The sequence below is a fragment of the Condylura cristata genome, unplaced genomic scaffold (genome assembly GCF_000260355.1).
Source record: "Condylura cristata isolate star-nosed mole 26May11 unplaced genomic scaffold, ConCri1.0 scaffold00020, whole genome shotgun sequence".
Lineage (NCBI taxonomy): Eukaryota > Metazoa > Chordata > Mammalia > Eulipotyphla > Talpidae > Condylura > Condylura cristata.
The window spans coordinates 24,995,370-25,016,199 of NW_004567121.1; the positions used below are offsets into that span (position 1 = coordinate 24,995,370).

Consider the following 20,830-nt stretch of genomic DNA (forward strand, 5'->3'; position numbering starts at 1 on the left):
AGCAGAACTGTCCTATCCATCATTATTTAATTCAACTGAGTCATCCTTACGTCTTCTTAGCCTGTTACTGAAGGAGGTGCCTGTTACTGAAGGAGGTGTGTGGCAGATCCGTGGTTAAGAGCACATGAGTAAGAGCTTGGTAGAGACATGCGATTATGCGAGTCAAGGAAAATCAATTAAGATCTCTGACAGTTTTCCTCATCTCTAAAACTGGAATTCACAATATTTACCTTGCACAGTCTAAAAGTAGGTGACACACGTTATGTTTCTCTTCTGATTAAACGGGGGATAATTTGACGGGTCTGATCTGTATGTGTTGAAGTCAAGTGAGTTCACCACCACTCCCCACCCCCAACTTGACAACTTTTCCCGTGTGGGTGGCGGGACCGCCAGTTCCCAATACTACGTTTAATTAATGAAAGGGCCAGAGAGGATTCTGTCTCAAGGCCCTATTCCAAGCAGTTCTCAGATTTGTCGCATTCCCCTCTCTTCTTCATGAACCCCCCCAACCCCCACTTTCCCTCTCCAGTTTTATTCCAGAACCTCCTTTTCCGAGTCGGACCGGTCTAATTTCTTAAATGCATAATTAGGGAGAGTGCTTGATTGCAAAGGCCTTTTCCAGACCTCCCATTTATCCTGTTCACACAGCAGAGAAATAGGGCAGGGAATCTGGAGGAGGGGAAGGAAGGAGACAGAGGTGAGGGAAGAGGAGAGGGAGGGGCGGGGTCTATGCTTTTCTCAATGAAAGCCTAGGCCTCTGCAGATTTGCATAGGAGCCGACCACGGCTCGCCATTGGGCACCGTGTGCGAGCTAGGCGGGGTAGGCCTGCGTGCACCCGGCAGCGGCGCAGAGTGGGCGTTCGAACCACGCCCCCACCGGCCCCGCCCCTTTCCCGCGCGCGCTCGCGGCTCAGCCAGCTGCAAGTGGCGGGGACCCAGGCAGATGCGATCGCGCTGCTCCCGGGGCGGCAGCGGCGGTAGCAGCTGACATCTCCCATTGCCGCTGTCCTGAGGGTCGCGGAGCACCAAGGCGCCTTCCATTGCCCTCTGACCAATCACCCGAAGCCGCGGGTGTTGCCACCCGAAGCTACCCGGCTGCGGAGGAGAGGGCAGCAAGATTTCGGGCGCTGCTGTCTTGAATGCTTTCACTCCTTCGCTGCCGCCGGGCCGCTTTGGTGCCTGCGAACTCCGAGAAGATGAGCCGCGGACGCAGAGCAAGGACGTTGCAAACTTGCGGGGCAGCGGCCTGAGCCTCGGCTCGGCAGCGTGCGGTTCGATTCAGGCAGTTAAGTTCAGCTAGCATTGGAGCCCGAAGACTGCCCACTGCGGTGGGTCGCCCGTGGGGTACTGAGAGAGCTGTCCTCGACCTCAGTTCCCTCTGAGACGACAGGAGGGGAGCTCATTGGGACGGAAGGAGCGTGAGAGGCAGCCAGGACGGCAGACACCAGCTGGGAGCCACCGTTCCCAACTGGAAAGTTGAGGAGGGTTGGTGGCTACCCGAGAACGGACAGACGCCAGCTCTTGCCGCCCGTGGCAAGAGAGGACGGTACCCAATTGCCACCTCCGTTCAACCATAGTAGTTTCTCTGATTACGGAACACTGCGAGCTACAGACGGGGGCGCGGCAATCGGTGCAGCGCGCAAGAGGCACAGGGTCCCAGCGCGCTTAGCGGCTTTTGATTCGCTCCCGAGCTTCCAGCCCTGCTTTACTGAGACTCCAGTTCGCTCCTTGCATTTGGAGAAAAGAGAGGATCGAGTGCATGCACTATCCTCCAGAAATAAGGTGGAAAGAGTCATTCAAGACGAAGAACCTTTTGGAGCTCCATCCCTTTTGGAGGGAAGCGAACACACAGGAGAGTCTGAATACTAGCATTAACTGCTCTCTTCTGGCGGGATGGAAGCCATCGGGCTCCTTTGGCGGCTGCTGCCTCTGTTTTCAGCGTTAGCCTCGGGTTCTGGGACTGGAACCAGCCAGCGCGTGGGATCATCAGCCGCGGGGCCGGGCCTGCAGCCCCGAGAGCCGCTCAGCTACTCGCGCCTGCAGAGGAAGAGCCTGGCGGTGGACTTTGTGGTGCCCTCGCTCTTCCGCGTCTATGCCCGGGACCTGCTGCTGCCGCCGCCGCCACCGTCGTCCCTCTCCGAGCTGAGGGCTGGTCGACCAGAGGCGCGCGGCTCTCTGGCTCTTGACTGCGCCCCACTGCTTCGGCTGGTGAGGCCGCCGCCTGGGGTGTCCGCGGACGCTTCGCCGGCCCCAGCACGGACGCTGTCCAGGGTGCTGAAGGGCGGTTCGGTTCGCAAGCTCCGACGCGCTAAGCAGCTGGTGCTGGAGTTGGGAGAGGAAGCGATCCTTGAGGGCTGTGTCGGGCCACCAGAGGAGGCGTCTGCGGGGCTGCTCCAGTTCAACCTCAGCGAGCTGTTCAGCTGGTGGATTCACCACGGCGAAGGGCGGCTGAGGATCCGACTCATGCCTGAGAAAAAGGCGTCGGAAGTGGGCAGAGAAGGAAGGCTGTCAGCAGCAATCCGTGCCTCCCAGCCTCGCCTTCTCTTCCAGATCTTCGGGACCGGTGAGCAGCTCCCGCCCGGCCTTGTGGGGATTTGGTTTAATTTAGTCACATCAGTTTGAAACCACTGTCAGCTATCCCCAGTTCACAGAACCTTAGCCGGTCTTCCTCGCCCATATCTCCTCTAATTAGACCATATTTTCTCCCTGAAAGAATTCATACCATCCCATAGGCCTTCCTTTCCAGCAGACAAGTTGCCAGAAAAGTTCTCTAACTGTTGGAAAGATGCTTCCTTCTAACAACTTACACACAGTGCCAGTCAAAAATTCTTTTTGGATCCCCTTTCTGGGGTCGTTTAAATGCCCATATAGCATCTAAATCTCAAAACTGTTCCTCTTCTGGCTACCACAGATTTGGGGAATTTCTCAGGGAATATGCACTTTCTCTCATATTGTTGAGTCCCATCTGGCTGACCTTTCCAAATGTTGGCTTACTCTGGAATTGTCTCTTATTTGTTAATATGTTCTGCCACGCCAGCCCCTGTTCTGTTCTTCACACTAAGACTTTTCTTCTTTCTCTCAGATGTAAGTGGAGAACCCCTGGGGAACCAAGGGAGGGGGCCAAGGAGGGAGACGTGGAGAAAGGGAGCAAAGTTGTCAAAATTTTCTTGCTTTGAGGGAGTGACTGTGAAGCCTGGAAGACAACAGTTATTCCCCTTGCCTTTCTTCCCCTGCTTTCTTCCTTTCCCTCCAATTCTTGCTTAAACGTCTGCAGCAGTAGCTCTGTATGACTGTCTCTGGCAGGCTTGTTTTGCTGCAGATCTCTCTGCTGGAATCTCCTGAAATGAGGTTTCTGTTTCATTTACTCCCTCATTTTCTCCCCACATCCACTGAGTTGTGGGTGTGTGTGCAGGCACTTACTTATGACTCTTTCCAGAGTATCTTTTGACTGGAAAACCAGGTGGTTTTGAATGGATGTTTCTCTTGTAAGAAGAACCACTAGGGAAAGATTGTGAATAAAATACACAGTGTAAATGAATGAGAAAGCACAGAAAAGAAATCATGCCTTTTAAAAGCCTACACTAATTTCATTGAGCAAATCCTGTTTCTTTGCTATCATTCTCATCATCAGAAATAAATGAAATTCGTACGCTTCAGTGGTTACTAATGTCTTGTATTAATTGGATGAAAAACATTGAAAAAGACTCATTGTACAGCTACAAGCATCTTTCATGCTTGTATACACACACATGCACATACACACACACACACACCAAATACTCTCATGCAGCAGAGATATTCTGAAGCTGAGATTCCTCAGTGATTGCACAGAATGCATATTGGTACATGATCCTCAAGAACAAGAGTCTGGTTGCATACTTAGTAATAACATTGGTAGCATTGGCACCTAACGTGGGTTTGATGCTGGAATTTATAGTCTGTAGTGGTAGGAGGCATGATCTGATGAGTTTCAGTAGTGCCTTCTGTGAATCTAGAAAGACCAATACTGTTGTCTCTCCACAGATACTTTTGTAAAGAACAGCTGTGCTTTAATGTCATCATGGTTTCTGTGGTTTAGGCATACAATGTTCTCTTTTAGTGCTAATGTTTTTGTAATGGATATACAAATGACTTCTCTGGAAATTCAGATTTTCTTCTTCTTTCATGTCTATGAGCTTCTCTGGAGCTTTCCCATCATGACTCTTGTTAAATGACCACAGGCCGCAGCAGTCTATATCAGCTGTTATCAGATGTTGATACCAACATAAGGAGTCCTTTCAGTAGTTCTGAACTTGCCTACTATAAACAGGCACATTGCACTAAACTCTCAATGGATGTCTCTGCGATACTTAACACATTTGAAGAATATACTCCAGTCAGGCCTCAGAAAAGGAATTGAAGTGGCTGAGTGAGGGAGTTTCATGTAGAAAGGAAAAGCTTCCAAGATCTGCTCAGCTACTGGCAGTAGGGAAGCACTGTGAGCATCCCAAGTCCTCCCTCAACAGCACAGTCCATTTGGCAGTTGGACCAAGCCCTTATGCATCATTTGACACATCTAGCAATGCTGGTTTCAGAAGAAGCCAGGTTTCTGCCATTAAAAGGCTAGAAATTTTGGCCAAGCATTTTTCAGCAGGATTGGGAGCAAATGATTATTGATGGGATCAAATAAGACACTAAGTGTAACTGGATGAGCTCCCCATGACCTCTTGAGAGACAGACAGCTTATTGAAAAGCACTTCAGGCCTTGTGGTGATCACACTTGGAACAGGCTGGACTCTCCTGCTCTGAGACATATGCTTGTCTGTAGTTAGGCAGTTGTTCTCTTACCACTGCTTCTCCAGCCTTGCTTGAATACAGTCTACCCTGCAGTCCTTGTGGAGGGAGTAGGGAGTGAACACGCCTATCATACTAGGTTCCATGTTTAGGGGAACATACACCACTGTGGTTCAATTCACTTTCTTGTATGAAAATTCAAGCCGAGGTTCTCATGCTTAGATTGATTTTTCTATGTATCATGATTGAGGAAATGGAGTTATTCTTTTGATATATGATTTGATTTCTAGAAAAGACATTTAACTTCTGTGACATAGGATCTTTTGTAATTATACAAAGGGAATAGGCATAACTCAACTTACTTCTCCCTGTTTCTGCTGAAGTGACTAGTGGTCTGGTCCACTGGTACACAGCTGTGCAGGTCGTGAGGGGAGAAGAGAGGGTGAGTGTTCTGCCTTTCCTTGAAGTGAGGGGCCTAGTGACCATATTTTGTAGACTGAAGATGACTTCTAAACCTGAGAAGTACTATGCATAGGTATATGGGAAAAATGGAAAAGCATCCAGTCAGGACAAAGCAATACTATCTTATTGCTTATGGTCAAGCTAGCTAAGAGGACAGGTCTTATAATGTATGGTCCACTAATGATTTTTCTTAATGGGTTGCTTTGAATGCATAAATGGGATCAGCATTTCCAAGCCTGAGGCAGTTTCTTGAGACACTAACCTGTAGAAGAGGTAGATGTGGTCCCCCATCCTGGACAGCCCAAACTTCAGGAAAGATGCCAGCCTGCAGGCTACTACACAGCTCACTGCTCTAGTTTGGAACTTGCTTCATAGATGTTTTGACATTGTGCTTCTGCCATCTGCCAGGCAGTGGCTTAGAGGATGATGAATTGTGCCTGTTTCCTCATAAACGCCTTTTCCTGCTCCAGGAAAGGAACTCTATGGCTTGAGACTTTCCTTGAAGATACCTAAGCATCTTCAAGTAGAGGTGTGCTCTGTGATATACTTGACCTTTGACTTCATACATCTGTCAGTCCGTTCCCATTTCATTTCTGAAGAGAGCTAAGAGAGCAACGGAAGATAGAAAGGAAATTGGAGCTCCCAGAAGGGATATCAGTTATTGGAGTGAATTGGGAAAGCTGGAACTAGTCCAAAGAACAGATAGCTGACTTAAGAGTTGAGGGACTGATTTATGATGAAAGATGAAAAGAATTAAACATATATGGCTGAGATAAGTGATTATGAAGGGAAAGCCATGGTAACAATCTACAAATCTCTGAAGAGGGAGAATGGCAGTGGAGGAGAGGAATTATTTAGTGTGGCTCATGGAAGTAACAGGATGAGACTTGCAGAAGGAAACTTCAGGTTGGATGTCAGGGAAGCCTTATTTTCTGAAACTGATATTCCTCTTACTCTGGGATGGAATTCCAAGGGAACAAAGTGTCAGGTGAGATGCAGGCCAGACAAGCCACTGCATTCACAATTAATCAGCTTATATTTTCAAATGTTGAGGACCCACCATAAGCTGGAAACCTGTTATGGGGAACATTTTCAGGAATTATGGGCCTTGGGGGGGGGGGCGGGCAACTCCTAGAGGCCTTTGGGTCTTGGTATTTTCAGAGGAAAAATAAAAAAATTGCATGTATATATATCTGAAGCTGGTTGCAAGCATTTAAAGAAGATTGTTAGTGAAATTTATGTTTTTCAAATTATTGGGTTTATTCTTCCCTACCCACAGATGAAACATAGTGCTCCCCTGTGGTGCAGCTTGTATATCCAGTGGGGGAGGCCAATCATGAGGACACTGTATCCAAGATGCACCTATCGCTATGTGTTGCCATCAAGTCATTGGACAGCACAGAAAGTACCTGGGTCTTGAGAAGATGATAGCAATTCTAATATGGTGGACTCCTTCTCACTACCTGAAACCCCTTTGAAATGCTGAGCCTATATAGTGCTATTTGAAAGTAAAGTTCTTCTAAAGCTGTTGAGCTTTTCACAAATTTACAATAGAGAAGATCCATGAGAAGTTTGGAGTTTGTGTATAGGGTGTGGGAGGACAATGTCCTCCTTCAAAAATTAAGGACTTTTTAAAGAAGTTTGAGTATTGAAAGGCAGGTGGGACTGCCTGTGGGAGAGAGAGGAGAAGGCAAGAGTAGGCCGTAGAAGTTACAGCCACCTGACACTCAGGATTTCTGCCTGCTGACCTCACTTCATTCGAATTTACCTGTTCTGACTCACAAAGGACCTTTGGTTTTTCTTTATAGACACTATTAATGTCCCATGTCAGTTGTATGTGACTTAGAAGTTTGCATGTCTTGGGAGGCTCTGAGAGGCAGGTTAGTTGGGTTCAGACTAGGAGCATAGATGTCTTTCCCTTCAAAGCCAGGCTTTTTCCCCTGAGGGAATCACCTCAAGGTGCAGATTACAAATAATCAAGACATGAAAACATTATCCTTGGTAGAAGGCCATGCAACAGATATTTGGTGGACAAGAGCCATGACTTGGAAAAAATGATTCAAATCCTTGAAGCTTAGTCTCATAATTATAAAAATGATGATAATGATAATTCCCACCACATGGTCTTGTCGTGGAGATTAAATTAGATGATAGGTGTAAATCTTTAATGACCAACACAAAATAAATGCTGAAACTATTTCCTAGCAGCAGCAAAACCCCACCATCTGATTATGCAGGTTATACATCTACAACTCTAATATACATGTTAGTCTGTTCGAACTGTCCTGGAATCGTGCAGGTCATACCTGGGACCCTTAGCAACAGCAGTTGAAATGCTGTGTGTTCTTGATGCAACTAGCTTCTGACTCCCATGGAATGAGAGATGGGATGTGGTAGAAATGGGAAGGGTGACCAGAATGGTAGTTTCTGTCTCATCTTGGGAGGCCCATCTTTCCCAGAAATGTGAATCATCAAGAGGACTATGGTGTGACTTTTATTTCATTTCTTTTTGTAGACTTTTTGAACTTGGATTCCATCCAAACACTCAAACAGCATATCCAGTAGTTTTCTTCTGCAGAAACAAACCAAACCTCAACTCTGAGAAACTCTAATGCTGAGCATGAACAAGATACATCACAGAAGAATAGTTTTCAGATGGTGGATCTTTCTTGATTTGCGCAATCTAAGTCTCTCGCTGCCCCAAGAGATGCTGGGTCAATGACCTCTGCTAGCTCCTTAATTGCAATTAGCTAGAACTGTGCCCTTGCCTTAAATTTCTAGGCTTTACCATTCATTCTCAAAAGAAGGAAAGTAAAGAGATGTAGAGAATCAAATGGTTAATGGATTTCAGCCCACTAGGATAGTTAACCCTTTAAGAGTCCATGAACACATAGCCCAAGAACATGAGGTGGAGGCTGTCGCAGGAAAGTTCTTCCACCTGTTAAGCATCCATACAGCACTTTATAGGCAGTGTTGTTTCCATGAGCCAGGACCTCCAAAAGATGCCCATGGATACTATTTTTGCTTTGGGGTTTAAGAAGAATAGGTGTGGCGGTGAGGGTGGTGATAGGTTGAATGATTGCTTGGAGAGAGCTGCGAATGAACTCATCAAGGATCCTCACAGATGCCTTCTTCCTTAGAGCCATTGTGTGGTCCTCTGGTCTAGGGTGTGACCTGTGTTTCTTTTTTTTAATGTTTAAACAATTTTCTTTATGCATACAAAACTGGGGCACAGGCCAGAGGTGCAGGGGCAGTGAGAGGCTTCACCAGAGACAGAGTGGGGAGCAGAACAGGCAGATCAAAGAAGTACACTGCTGAGGAGAGCAGCAGGCAGGTCAGGAGAGGTCTGCTGTGCCATGTGGGTTCGCTCCAGGGCCAGGGATTAAACTTGCACTGAAGCAGCTGCAGTTTTCATGCAATGCTTTGTCCTAACTGGTTGTGCCACCAGGGAGGGCCCTGACCTGTGTTTCCTAACCTAATGATGGCTTCAACCCTTTCACATCAATCAACATGTGAAGAAGAAGTAGATAAAAGAGAGTATTGGTCTGATAAAGAGGTAGCAAGGTGGTGGAAAGTACCCCATTATCTAGTCAGTTGAGTCAAATTTCAATTTTTTTCCATTTTATTGAGAAACATTAGCTTACAACTATGTAGATTTCAGGAGACAGACTCATCCCAGCAACTTTATTTGTCATAACTCCTCCCCTCGATGTCCATTCACTGTCCACCACTAGCCAGTCAGCCCCTCTACCTGTTTGCTCCTCTCCCATCCCTTTGGTCATCACTATTCTGTTCTCAGAAATAAACTGCCCTTTCCCCTTTATATTACACACACAAGTGAAATCATATGGTAATTGTCTTTCTCTAGACTTATTTCACTTAGCAAATTCCCCTCAAGGTCCATCCTTGATGTTACAAATGAGCCAGATTTCTTAAAACAATGTTTTTTTTTTTTTGTTGTTGTTGTTGTTTGTTTTTTTCCCCTTCAGTATATCTTGTGATGAATTTTCCAGCTGGGTTGTTCTGAACTTGGGTCCTTTCCCAGGGCCATTTTATCAGATTCACTTGGTGATATAACATAGACATTCTAGAAAGTGGGAGGACCCAGATCAAGGCCAGAGAACTCCCTAGAGGCAGATGTACACAACCACTTGGTTAATTAAGTCTTTGCTACTTAAATTTTAACTGGTACATGGAGAGGAAGGCAGTCTGAATTCTCTGTAGAAAGGAAAAGGCTAAAAGACATGAAAAAAGAAAAGAAAAGGAAATTTATTTTTAAAGTTTTATTTATGCATACAAGAGCTGGGGTGTAGGCCAGAGGTGCAGGGGTGGTGGTGAGAGGATTCACTAGAGACAGAACAGAACAGGCAGATGTTCTGAAACACTGCTGAGGGGAGCAGTGGGCGAGACAAGAGAGGTCTGCTGAGCCATATGGGTCAGCTCCCATCGAACTGGGATCGAACTTGTGCTGTGCTGGCTACAGATAGCTTCATAGTGCTGAGATTTAACCCCTTGTACCACCAGTGAGACCCAGAAAAGGGAATTTAAGGGACACCAGGCAACAAGTGATAGGACATCAGAAGGAAAATCCAAGACATTAATTGTTTTTCTTTTCTTCTTATTTACATTTTATACAATTTTCATTGAAATATGGGCTCATGAGGGTGGGTGCTTGTTTGAACTCTTTTATAGACCCTTTCCACATTTTCAGTCCAGATAATTAAAGTGTCCTGCATCGCAGAGAACATTAGATTAGGAACTAGAGGACTTAAATTTTATTATATTTGCTTTTTGTTAGCTTTGAAATCTTGTGCAGTTCCCTTAAACTCTTAGAGTCTCTGGGTCATTTTTCCTAAGGGTGATAACATAGGCTTTTGTCTTAATTACCTCATGGAGTCATTTTGAGCATGTGTGAGATAACCTATAGGGAAAGTTCTAGAATAGTAAGAAATGCATGTATAAGGCAGTAGAAAAATTAATGAGTAAGATATAAAGTACTAAGATTCTCTTTATCCCATGGTGACTCCAACCACCAGTGCCAGGTCCCAAATGTTGAAGGAAACCTTGGAGTTCAGCTAACAGCCTGGCTGTCCTGCAGGGGGGTTATGTGGCCCCTCTGCTAGGTTTCTAAAAATGAGGTGCTTTCACTGAAATAATTTTGCCCCACTCCTGACTTTTCTGAAAATGAATCTCTGGTAGTAGGATACTGGAGCCTGCCAGAACAACAGAAAATGACTGATGACAAAGTACACTGCAGGCATTAATCCTGTACAACTTGGTGATAATTCACATACGCAACAGCTGCATATTCACCATCCAGATAAAGATACAAGACATTTCTAGCACTCTAAAAAATTCCCTCCTGTCTTTCCCAGTCTGTATCTATTCACCACATAAGGTAACCATCCTTCTGATTTCCACATCATCAGATTTGCCTGTTCTTATATGGTAGGTGGATGGACTCATACCATCTATTCTTGTGTGTGACTTCACTTACTCAACATGATTTCTGTGAGATTCACTGGTGACACTGTGTATGTATTCTTTCTCCCTTTGTTACTGTGTTGTATTCTTCCACATCAGTGTACTACCACTTATTTATCCATTTGCTCTTTGTTTTTCTTACCAGAGAATTGCATGTGTGGGAAATCAGAAGTAAAAGAGTTTATTTCACAAAATGGATAGAATTAAGTCACAGGTCTAGGACTGAAACCCTTCTCTACCATTCACTGACCCAAGGCTATTTATTTTATTCCATTTAAGTTCAGTTTTTTTTTATTTGTAAAGTGAGAAAAAACAATGTATCTCTCCCAGGGTTATCATTAGAATTAAATGGGATAAGACATGTAGTAGGTTTTGACACACAGTTGTTATTCAACAAATGTTAGCCCCCCTACCATGGTTCTTGATTATGTTTTTTCTCTTGCTGGCCAGACTAAATTGTCATACAGTGCCTGCAGTGGGGAATGTGAGTTTTCTTACAAGTGAGGTCATTGACTTGTAGAGGGAAGGGAAAGGTGACAATAAAAGGCCATGTAAGTTACATGTAATATTTAAAAAAAATGATTTTATTTGTATATACCATAAATTTTATGAAGCACAAATGCTTTCCCACCTCCAATGAGATGAATTACATTGTTTGATTTTTTAAATGTTGAATTAACTTTACAGCCTCAGTAAAAATCCCATGTGGTCATGGCATTTTATCTGTATTGTGGATTGCTTTACTTGTTGAGAATTTCTGCATTTGTATTCATGATTACTAGTCTGCAGTTTTCTAGTCTTTTACAGGCTTTCAGGTCTGGGTAATTCTGGGGTCATAAAATGAGTTGGCAAAGGTTCCCTTTATCTTTCCTGGAAGAGAATTGTAATTTTTCTTTCTTGAATTTTAAAATATTTATTCAATAATCAGGGACTTTTTCAAATCTGTTTCTTTGTGAATGAACTTCAGTAGTTTGTATTCTTCCAGAAATTGGTCCATATCATCTAAGTTGCTGAATTAAAGGAAATTAAGTTGTTCATAACATTCCCTTTATTGTTTTATGTCTGTAGGGTGAGTTGTGATGTCTCTTCTTTTATACCTAATATTAGTAATTTGCATAATTTCTTTCTTTTCCTCATGATCATTCTGGCTGGACATTTACTAATTTAATTAACATGCTTAAAGTTTTTGTTATATAGATTTCTTCTATTATTTTTCTTATTTTAATTTCATTGATTCTTGCTCTTTTTTATTATATTTCCTTCATTTTATTTTCCTTGGGCTTAATTTTCTTATTTTGTTTTTAGAGTCTTAAAATAGAAGCTTTGATCACTGATTTGAAACTTTTCTTCTTTTTCTAATATAAACATCTGATGCTTACAATTTCCTTTAACAACTGCATTAGCTACATCTCACTTTTCACTATGTTATAATGAATTTTCACTTAACCAAGTTTTCTGTTTCCATTTGACTTTTTCTTTGACACAGGCTTATATATATGAGTGTTTTACTTCTAAATAATAACTTCTGAATATTTGGGGATTTTTCAGATATCTCTTGGTTATTGATTCATAGTTTAATTCTGATATGGACTGAGAACATAAATGATTTTCTTTCATTTATTCAAAGTATGTTAAGGTTTGTTTTGTAACCTAGAATATGTTTTATCTTGCTGAATGTTCCATGTACATTTGAAAAAAACATGTTTTTCTTTGCTATCATTTTGTGAAATGTTCAATCAATGTCAATTAGGTCAAGTTAGTTAAATAGTGTTGTTCAGGTCTTTTGTACCTTTACTGATTTTGTGTCTCCTTGTTATATGTTCCCACTAGAGGAATGTGAAGGCTTCTAAGCTTCGTTTTGCCTATATCTCTTCAATTCTATCAATTCTATAATTTCCTTTTTTTTTTTGCTTCAGCTATTTTGAAGCTCTATTATTATATTAGGTATCTACATATTTGATATTTCTATGTCTTGTCAATTATTTGAATCTTTTATTATTAGGTAGTATCTCTTTTTAATCCCTGGTGATATTTCATAATTTGAAGTTAATTTTAATTGGTAGAGCAACTTGAGTTTTATTGTCTAGTGCTTGCATGGTACATCTAGTCTATCCTTTTTATACTTCCTATAATTTAGGTTTTTATATTTTTAAAGTTTCTTACAGGAAACAAGTAATTGGATTTTGTATGATTTTAAAATTTAACCTAATAATCACTACTTTTTACTTGGTGTGTTAAATTACTTGCCTATCCATTTGATATTTTCAAGGGTATTGTCAAGCTTTATTAGAGGAGCCATAATTAATATAGGCATTTTATGAGCTAAGTATGGGCTGCTTCTAAGATGTGGCCTTTCTGGAGTCTTCATTGTATGCTTCAAGTATTCACTGAGGGTCTTCACTCTGGCAATTAAGTGTGCAAACCTTTCCTGATTCTGAGTGGGCTTCAGAAATTGTTCAGCTTCAAAGAATGTTCTTTCCTTGGTAGCTGTTCTTTTCCTGGTCTTGAAGAATCTCATCCTATGACTGCATGGCTTAACTTTCAACCAGAGACTCAAGGGGGTCCCCTGTCCCGTGCAGGTTAACTGAGTCTTCTCTTTTTCTTGCTGTTACTTCAGATCAGTGAAATTACCCTACTCCCTTTGGGTAACCCCATCTTATGTCATGGTGTGGTAAATTTCTCCAGGCAGCATATAAGGATATGGCTTAACCTACCATATTTATTTTCCTCTTTTAAGGATTGTAGGCGTGAGTTACTGATTATCCAATGAAAGCAGTTATTGTCATATGTTTTGCCAACTTTATAGCTTCTTATGATGGAAGGGCTGGTCCTATGATTTTCAGTCCATCATGACCGGGGGTCTGTTGGGTGAACTTTGAGTTCACAGTAATATTGACCTGTTTCCACCATATAGAGATCTACAAGAGGTGTTTATCAAACAGAAATTGGTCAAGAAAATCCTTATCGATACCTACAACTTGTCTTCTTCCTGAGGAAATATTATTTGTTGGTTCAGTATTTTTACTGAGCAGTTACCATGTTAAATGAAATACAATTTCTTTCTCTCAGGGGAGTCCACAAACTAGTTGGGGAGAAAAGGCAGACAAGGTATGATAATAATAACTTTAGTGAAAGGTAGTAGTTGAATGCTGAAGAAATGATGCAAGTGGTTATAGTGGTTCAATGGAGGCTTGGAGAGGTCAGTTCCTGCTGGGGTGATTAGGGGCAGTTTCATTCTATACCTCTAGATCTCAAAAACCATTCCCGTAAAGACTGATGAGTTCCACTTGTTAAGTTCATGATGGGGAGGATGAAGTTTATTTGAGATAGGAAATTCTAGTTCTGAAATTTTAGAAGGATAAGCTTATTTCCTTTGGCAGGAAGTCATGTCAAAGACTATCCATTAAGAATGATATGATGAGAGCTGTTATAGAATGAGTTAGAAAGAACTAAAAAGTAATGCCCAGAGGAGAAGGATTTATGTGTGTGTGTTTGTGTGTGTGTGTGTGTGTGTGTGTGTGTGAGAGAGAGAGAGAGAGAGAGAGAGAGAGAGAGAGAGACTGAATGACTGCCTATGTGTTTAATAAAGTAGGACTAGCCAGAGCAGAGAAGTCTAAGGAGCTTTGGGGTCAAAGAGAAGAATGCTGAGTCAGAAATTTTAAGAAGTGGAACTGGCTTAATGATGCAGTAGTTTACATTTGATGCTGAAGAAATCAAAAATTAATTCTTGAGTAGAGGAGAACCCTGTTGATTCCATGTTAATGATAGGCTCTGTGGGAAATGCAGCTTAGATGTGGGTTTCAGGTCAAGATTATGGAGAGGGTTGGAATGTGAACTGGAACTCTGTGAGTGCTGGCTCAAGAGTAAAGGACTCAGCTGGACCAAGAGACTCCCAGACAGAAGAAGAGCAAAAAGGACGGAGTCAAAGGTCGAAGGTTTTAACTTGGGGATCTTACATATTGACAGTGTTGCTGATAAAGAAGCTAACTGGAAGAGGATCTGGTTTGGGAAAAAGTAGTTGACATGGAAACAGTTGTAGTGGGAATCCCTCTGAGGATCAGCTTCTCTGGCTTACCCATGAAGTGGGACAGAAGCAGGAATGCAGGAGCTGTCCTGGAGGAAGGTAGGGATCTGGGGACAGTTTATCCACACATGGTGGCTTAGTTCTTGAGAATGGGTGAGTTTTCCTGAAAGAAGGAAGAGTGGCTTGGATTTAGGAATGTTCATAATTAGACAATAGAATGGAGTCAGTGATGGCACCAGCAAGAGCTCTTTGAGGAGGAAGGGGAGTGGCTTCAGACCGATGGGTGTCCTGGAAGCTCAAGGAGGTGGATGTTCCAAAGGGGAAGTGGAAAGGTCACTGTGGTAGCTGAGAGCCTCCTGGAGAGCAGACGTAGGCAGAAGGAAGTTTAGAGAGTGCTGAGGACATCAAAGCAAAATTTAATTGAATACTTAAGCAGTCTATGAAAGGAAGAAGAGAAGAGAAAGAAGGATGACAAGAGGGTTCAGCAAAATGAAGAAAAGTTACAGTGAAGACATGGGGAACTTCGTGTTGAAAATCAGAGGGGAAGAGCTAAAGAGAAAGTGGTTTCAGCTATCAGAAAGGGAGGGAATAACTGCGGAACAGCTCCACTCAGTCTAGGTATCGGAGATTCTTGTACCGCCTTCTCTGCCCTTCCATCCAGGCCCCTCCCGCTTCCATAGTGTCTTGTTAAAATAGAGTCCCTGCCCCTCCTCATCCGTGTACATATTGCTGAGAGATGGACATCGCTATATTATGAGACTGCTCTGTGCTTGTTGGAATGATCTGTTGGGGAAATACTTAATGCTGGCCAAACTCTATCCCTCTGTAACTTAATATTAATGATAAGAGCTGCCCTTGAACAGGTTTACACAGATTTTTTAATACTCATGACAACATGGCATGGTTGCTTTTATTGTTATCCCACTTTCCAGGTAGAGAAATGAAATCTCAAAGAGGTTCAATCACTGGCGAAGGGCACATGGCTAGTAGGCGAAGGCTCTGGAATTTGAATCCTGCCTGTTTAACTCTGTGCCTGTAAGCTCTGTCTTCTTGCTCCTGCTCACGGCTGTCATCATGCCACCATGTGTTACTCTCCTCCGACAATGAGGCCCTTGATTACACAAGCCCAGGATGATTTCTTTTGTCACCTCCTCTTTGCCCCTCTCCTCATCCTGGCCTTCTTTTTCATTTCCTTCTTTTTGCATTTAAATTTTAATTCAACAAATAATTTTTGAGCAGCTCAGCAGTCAGATACTGCACTAGGTGTTGCGCAGACAGCAGTGAACAGAACAGACCAGGCTTTGCCCTCACGGCATTTACAGACTGGTAGGGGAAGCATATTAAGTGTGCAAATTAGCAAATTAATATACACAAAACCATGATGATGACTGCTGTGAAGGAAATGCACGTTTGGAAGACCCCCTTGTTACTCTCCCTCATAAACTTTGGGTTTAGGGTACCCACTGTGCTTGCTTCTTTCCCGACACCCTCGTCTCTGAAGGGTGGTCTTCAAATGAGGGCAGGTTTCTACTGATGTGACCTGACTCTCCCAGAGCACAGTGAGGCCGCTAGCTGGGAGATCTGGTGCTGTTGTGGCCTAGAAGTAGGACTGGGCAGAAGCACAGATAGGGGACCCTGGGAAGACAAGCAAACAAATGTGCAGAGGACCACGCTTATCTCTCTGAGATGAAGGAATTGGGAGCCGGGGAGTGGGGCCAGATGGTTTCCATCCGTTACATGAATTACGACCAAAGGTCACACTAAATAGATCATGAAGCCAGGCATCCTCTTCCATTCCACAGATCCTGCCTTTCCCTTCATGCTCCAGCCCCTCAGCACCCACACGTCTGCTTGACAGATGCAGCTGAGAGGAAAAGCCAAGGCTTTACGGAACATGCATGTGTCACTGTGGGCAACCAGGGAGGGAATGTGCCAGAGGGGGCTTTCTTTCCCCCTCCTGTCTCCCCTTCCCTCTCTTCCACTTCCTCTTCCTCTCCCTCCTTTTCTTCTTTGCTTTCTTTCATAGTATTAGTCTTAACACTATAATTTGGGAGCATCTCATTGGAGAAAAATGTCAAGGAGTTTAAATGCAGATTTGCTACCCCTGACCTTTCTTCTCTTCAGAACAATAAATGTCAAATAGCTTAAAATGACAGCCAAGATGGCTAGAAATTATTTATATACTTAAATATTTAGGGAAGAAAACACAGTTTAGACTTAAGTCTGATTTACATGAGCACTCTGATCCATGAGAACCATGAGCACTTTTAAGGAATCAGGCTAAGCAGTGATGTTTACATCTGAGAAAACAGGCAATGTGAAAAATCAGGATGGAATGAAGTGGTAAATAATCCCTGATATGTAATGAGAATGCCTGATAACATCAAATATTTCGCTATACAACATCCTGGCAGGATTTTCGTATCCGTGTGTTGGTGTAAGATACAGCATCCCAGAGGAAGATCTATAATCCACACGTCTTCCTGTGATTAAATGCAGACTATTTTATACGGACTTTTACCTGTATCCTTACCCCCGTTTTACTAAAGACGTTTATTGTTAAAAAGGAAGAAGGCAGAATTATTTTGCTCCAGCTGTGTAAATCCTGATAGAAGTATAATCCTCCAGCCTGGAGTGTAATTCTCTACTCAACCTCATACTCAATTACCATCAGAAGCAGCAGCGTCCCTTTCAGAGTGGAGGCTCCGAAAGGTGGTTTTTTTGTTCTTTTTTCTTTTCTTTTCGTCTTTTAAGAACAGTGAACGTTAGTTAACCCATTTCCTTCTCAAAGGAGACAATACTGTGTTAAGAAAATAGAATCTGAGTTAGTTCTGAATTTGGCACTCACTACTAGAATTTACTGTTTAAAAGTTTGTAAGGTTAAGTAGCACTTCCTGGTAGCACAATGGGTTAGGATGCAGCTCCGCAAGCTGGCTGCAGCCACTTCAGTATGAGTTCGATACCAGCCCCGGGAGGTGACCACATGGCGCGGCAGACCTCTCCTGTTTTGCCCGTTGCTCCCCTCAGCAGTGTACTTCGTGATCTGCCTGTTCTGCCCCCCACTCTGTCTCTGGTGAAGCCTCTCACTGCCCCTGCACCTCTGACCTGTACCACAGTTCTGTATGCATAAATAAATAAAGGTAGTAAGTTTAAAAGTTTAAAAGATAATGCCTTAAGTTTTCTGCTCTTGGCATCCTCATCTACAAAACAGACATTATTGTAGCACTTGTTTTTAGGGTGCTTATGAGACATAAATGAGATAAGTTTTTAGAAGTTGAATATAACACTTAGCCCATGGTTAAAGCACTGAAAATATCCATTATCTTCTATTATTATTTTTATAGTCATTGCTTTTGTTAATAAAATGATTTTCCCTAATTATTTTTGTGACTTCCTTTTCACATCATCTTTGCTGAAATTTAACCATGCTATCCTTGGAGTTTTTATCTTGCAGCACATGCAATTGACAAACACAGGACTCCCTCGCAAAAGTCTTCACTTATTTTGGGCTAAGGTAGCCTATTTGCTCAAAACACTGGTCTTCAGAAAACCACTGTCTCCCATTGTGATTGCATCAGGGTCACGTATAGAAGCAACCAGTCTTTTATTTATTTAGTTTTGAATGTCAAGGAATTTTAAGTCATGAACTCTCAAGATCTGTATTATAAGATCTTTTCTTTCCATAGCAGAGAGTCCTTATTTCATTAATTAACTGAGAAATGAGTCGAAGCTGAGGAAGGAGGGAAGAGGGTTCTGAATCAGGAGTCTTGGGATTCATTTTTCATTCTAGTCTGTGTGCAATTGTGGTGTCTGAGCCTGGATATGTCACCTAAACTTTGTAAATCTTATTTATATCATACTAAATAAGCGAGTTCTGTTTTCTGCTGTCCCTTTCATATTTAAATTGGTGATTCTAACCAGTTTCTGGAGCTAGTATTGCTGGGAAGATGTTATTTCTATGCAGTTAAAGGGTCAGTTAAAAGTTCACAAATCAGTGATAAGAAATAATAACCTGCTTTGGTTTGTGTCTAGATTGGTTACCAGCAGATGATAAGAGTTGTTTATTTCTAACTATCAATAATATGCCTCACAACTGTTGTAATATTAAAGGAATTTATTTTCATTTCCAACCTAAAGGAAAACCCAAATTATTTGGATATTTTTCTCATAGAAAACGATGCTCTGTACATTTCTCTGTGTATTGTAATCATTATAGGCAATTAGGGACCAGTTGTGTACACAGGAAGGAACAGGAAGGAGAGAGAAACAGACAGACAGACAGACAGAGAAGACTTATCTACCTTATCTACCTGTATAGACACTATACTTCTTGCCTTCCTGGGTAAGGTTTGTGTTAAGGTGGGATTAAGGGATAAGGGGGTATTTAGCACATTTCTTTTAGCATGATGTATACAGTAGGTGTTCAGTAGATACTTGCTGAATAACTGAAGGACAGGACAAAGAACGAATGAGGGTGAAAATGTGGCATATGATAAAGGCTACTGAGCAAGTCCTTCCCGTCTTCAGCAACCCAGTGAACACAGTGTGTCCTGCATGTTCACTTGGGCACTTCCTATTGGCTCATTGAATCTTCTCTTAACTTTAATTCTCCATTTGGCAACTAATCAGAGTCCTCTTGGTGCCCAGAACTTTATAAAGTTCTGTGGGGTAAAGGCATTACAGGGATGCCTCGCGATATTGCAAGACCACACTGCATTCAAATGTTTCTCATGGTAAAAAAAAAAAAAGCCATATGAATAGCTTCATTTCAGGGCATATAAAAATTATGTTTATAATGTACTGTAGTCTATGTACTGTGCACTAACACTCATTATAAAATAATCCAATACACCCTTCATTTAAAGAAATGTTTTGCTGCTAAAAAATGCTAACTGTCATCTTAATCTCCAGCAGTCATCATCTTTGTGCTGGTGGAGGGTCTTGTTTTGGTGTTGGCTGGTAAATGTTGGTGTGGCTATGGCAATTTCTTACCCTAAGACAGCAATGATGCTTGTTGCATCAATTGACTCTTTCACAAAAGATTTCTCTGTACCACGTGGGGTTTGTTTGACAGCATTTTCCCCACAATAGAACTTTCTAAATTGAAGTCAATTCCTTCTACTCCTGCAGCTGCTTTAACAACTAAATTTATGTAATGTTCTAAGCCCTTTGCTATAATTTCAACAATGTTCACAGCCTCTTCACCAGGAGTAGATTCCATTTCAAGAAATCACTTTCTTTGCTCATTCATAAGTAGCAACCCCTCATTCATTAAATTTTATCATGAGATTGCAGCAATTCAGTCACATTTTTAGGCTCTACGTCTAATTCCAGTTTCCTTGCTGTTTCCATCACATCTGCAGTTACTTCCTCCACTGAAATCTTGAACCCTTCAAAATCATCCTTGAGTGTTAGAATCAACTTGTTTTAAGCTCCTGTTGATATTTTCACCTCCTATGAATCATGTGTGCTCTTTATGGCCTATAGAATGGCAAACCCTTTCCAGAAGATTTTCAGTTGAAGATCCATCGTGGGCATTATCTATGGCAGCAATGTATTTGAAATGCATTTCCTCAGCAGTAAAACTTGAGATTCAAAATCCATGTTGTTTTAGCAATATTTATTTTTCTGTCCATCTCCTTCAGAGCTCATGATAAGCCAGTCAATTGTCAATGAGCACTAATATATTTTGAAAGGAATCTTTTTTTTCTGATCAGCAGTTCTCAACAGTGGGCTTAATGTATTTGGTCAACCATGTTGTAAACAGGTATGCTGTCTTCCAGGTTTTGTTGTTCTATTTATAGAGCACAGACAGAGTAGTTTAGCAACATTCCTAAGGACTTCATGGTTTTTGAAATGATAAATGAGCATTGACCTCACCTTGAAGCACCAACTGCACTAGCCTCTAACTAGAGAATCAATCAGCCTGTCCTTTGAAACTTTAAGGAAAGATTGATTTCTTCTTTCAAGCTTTGAAAGTCATAGGTGGCATCTTCTAAGAGAAGCTTGTTTTGTATACATTGGAAATCTGTTGTTTAGTGTAACCACCTTTATCAGTTATATGAACTAGATGTTCTGGATAACTTA

The 20,830-nt window shown here is 42.3% G+C and overlaps 1 protein-coding gene across 1 annotated transcript in view; it reads left to right on the forward strand.

Annotated features, from left to right (window-relative positions):
- Nucleotides 1-1,887: 1,887 nt before the first annotated feature.
- ALK (anaplastic lymphoma receptor tyrosine kinase) overlaps nucleotides 1,888-20,830 on the forward strand; it is a 564,885-nt gene continuing 545,942 nt past the window's right edge. Inside the window, exon 1 of the mRNA XM_004686326.1 lies at nucleotides 1,888-2,563. Coding sequence (XP_004686383.1) covers nucleotides 1,894-2,563 — 670 coding nt within the window. The 5' untranslated portion in view covers nucleotides 1,888-1,893. The remainder of the gene's footprint in view (nucleotides 2,564-20,830) is intronic.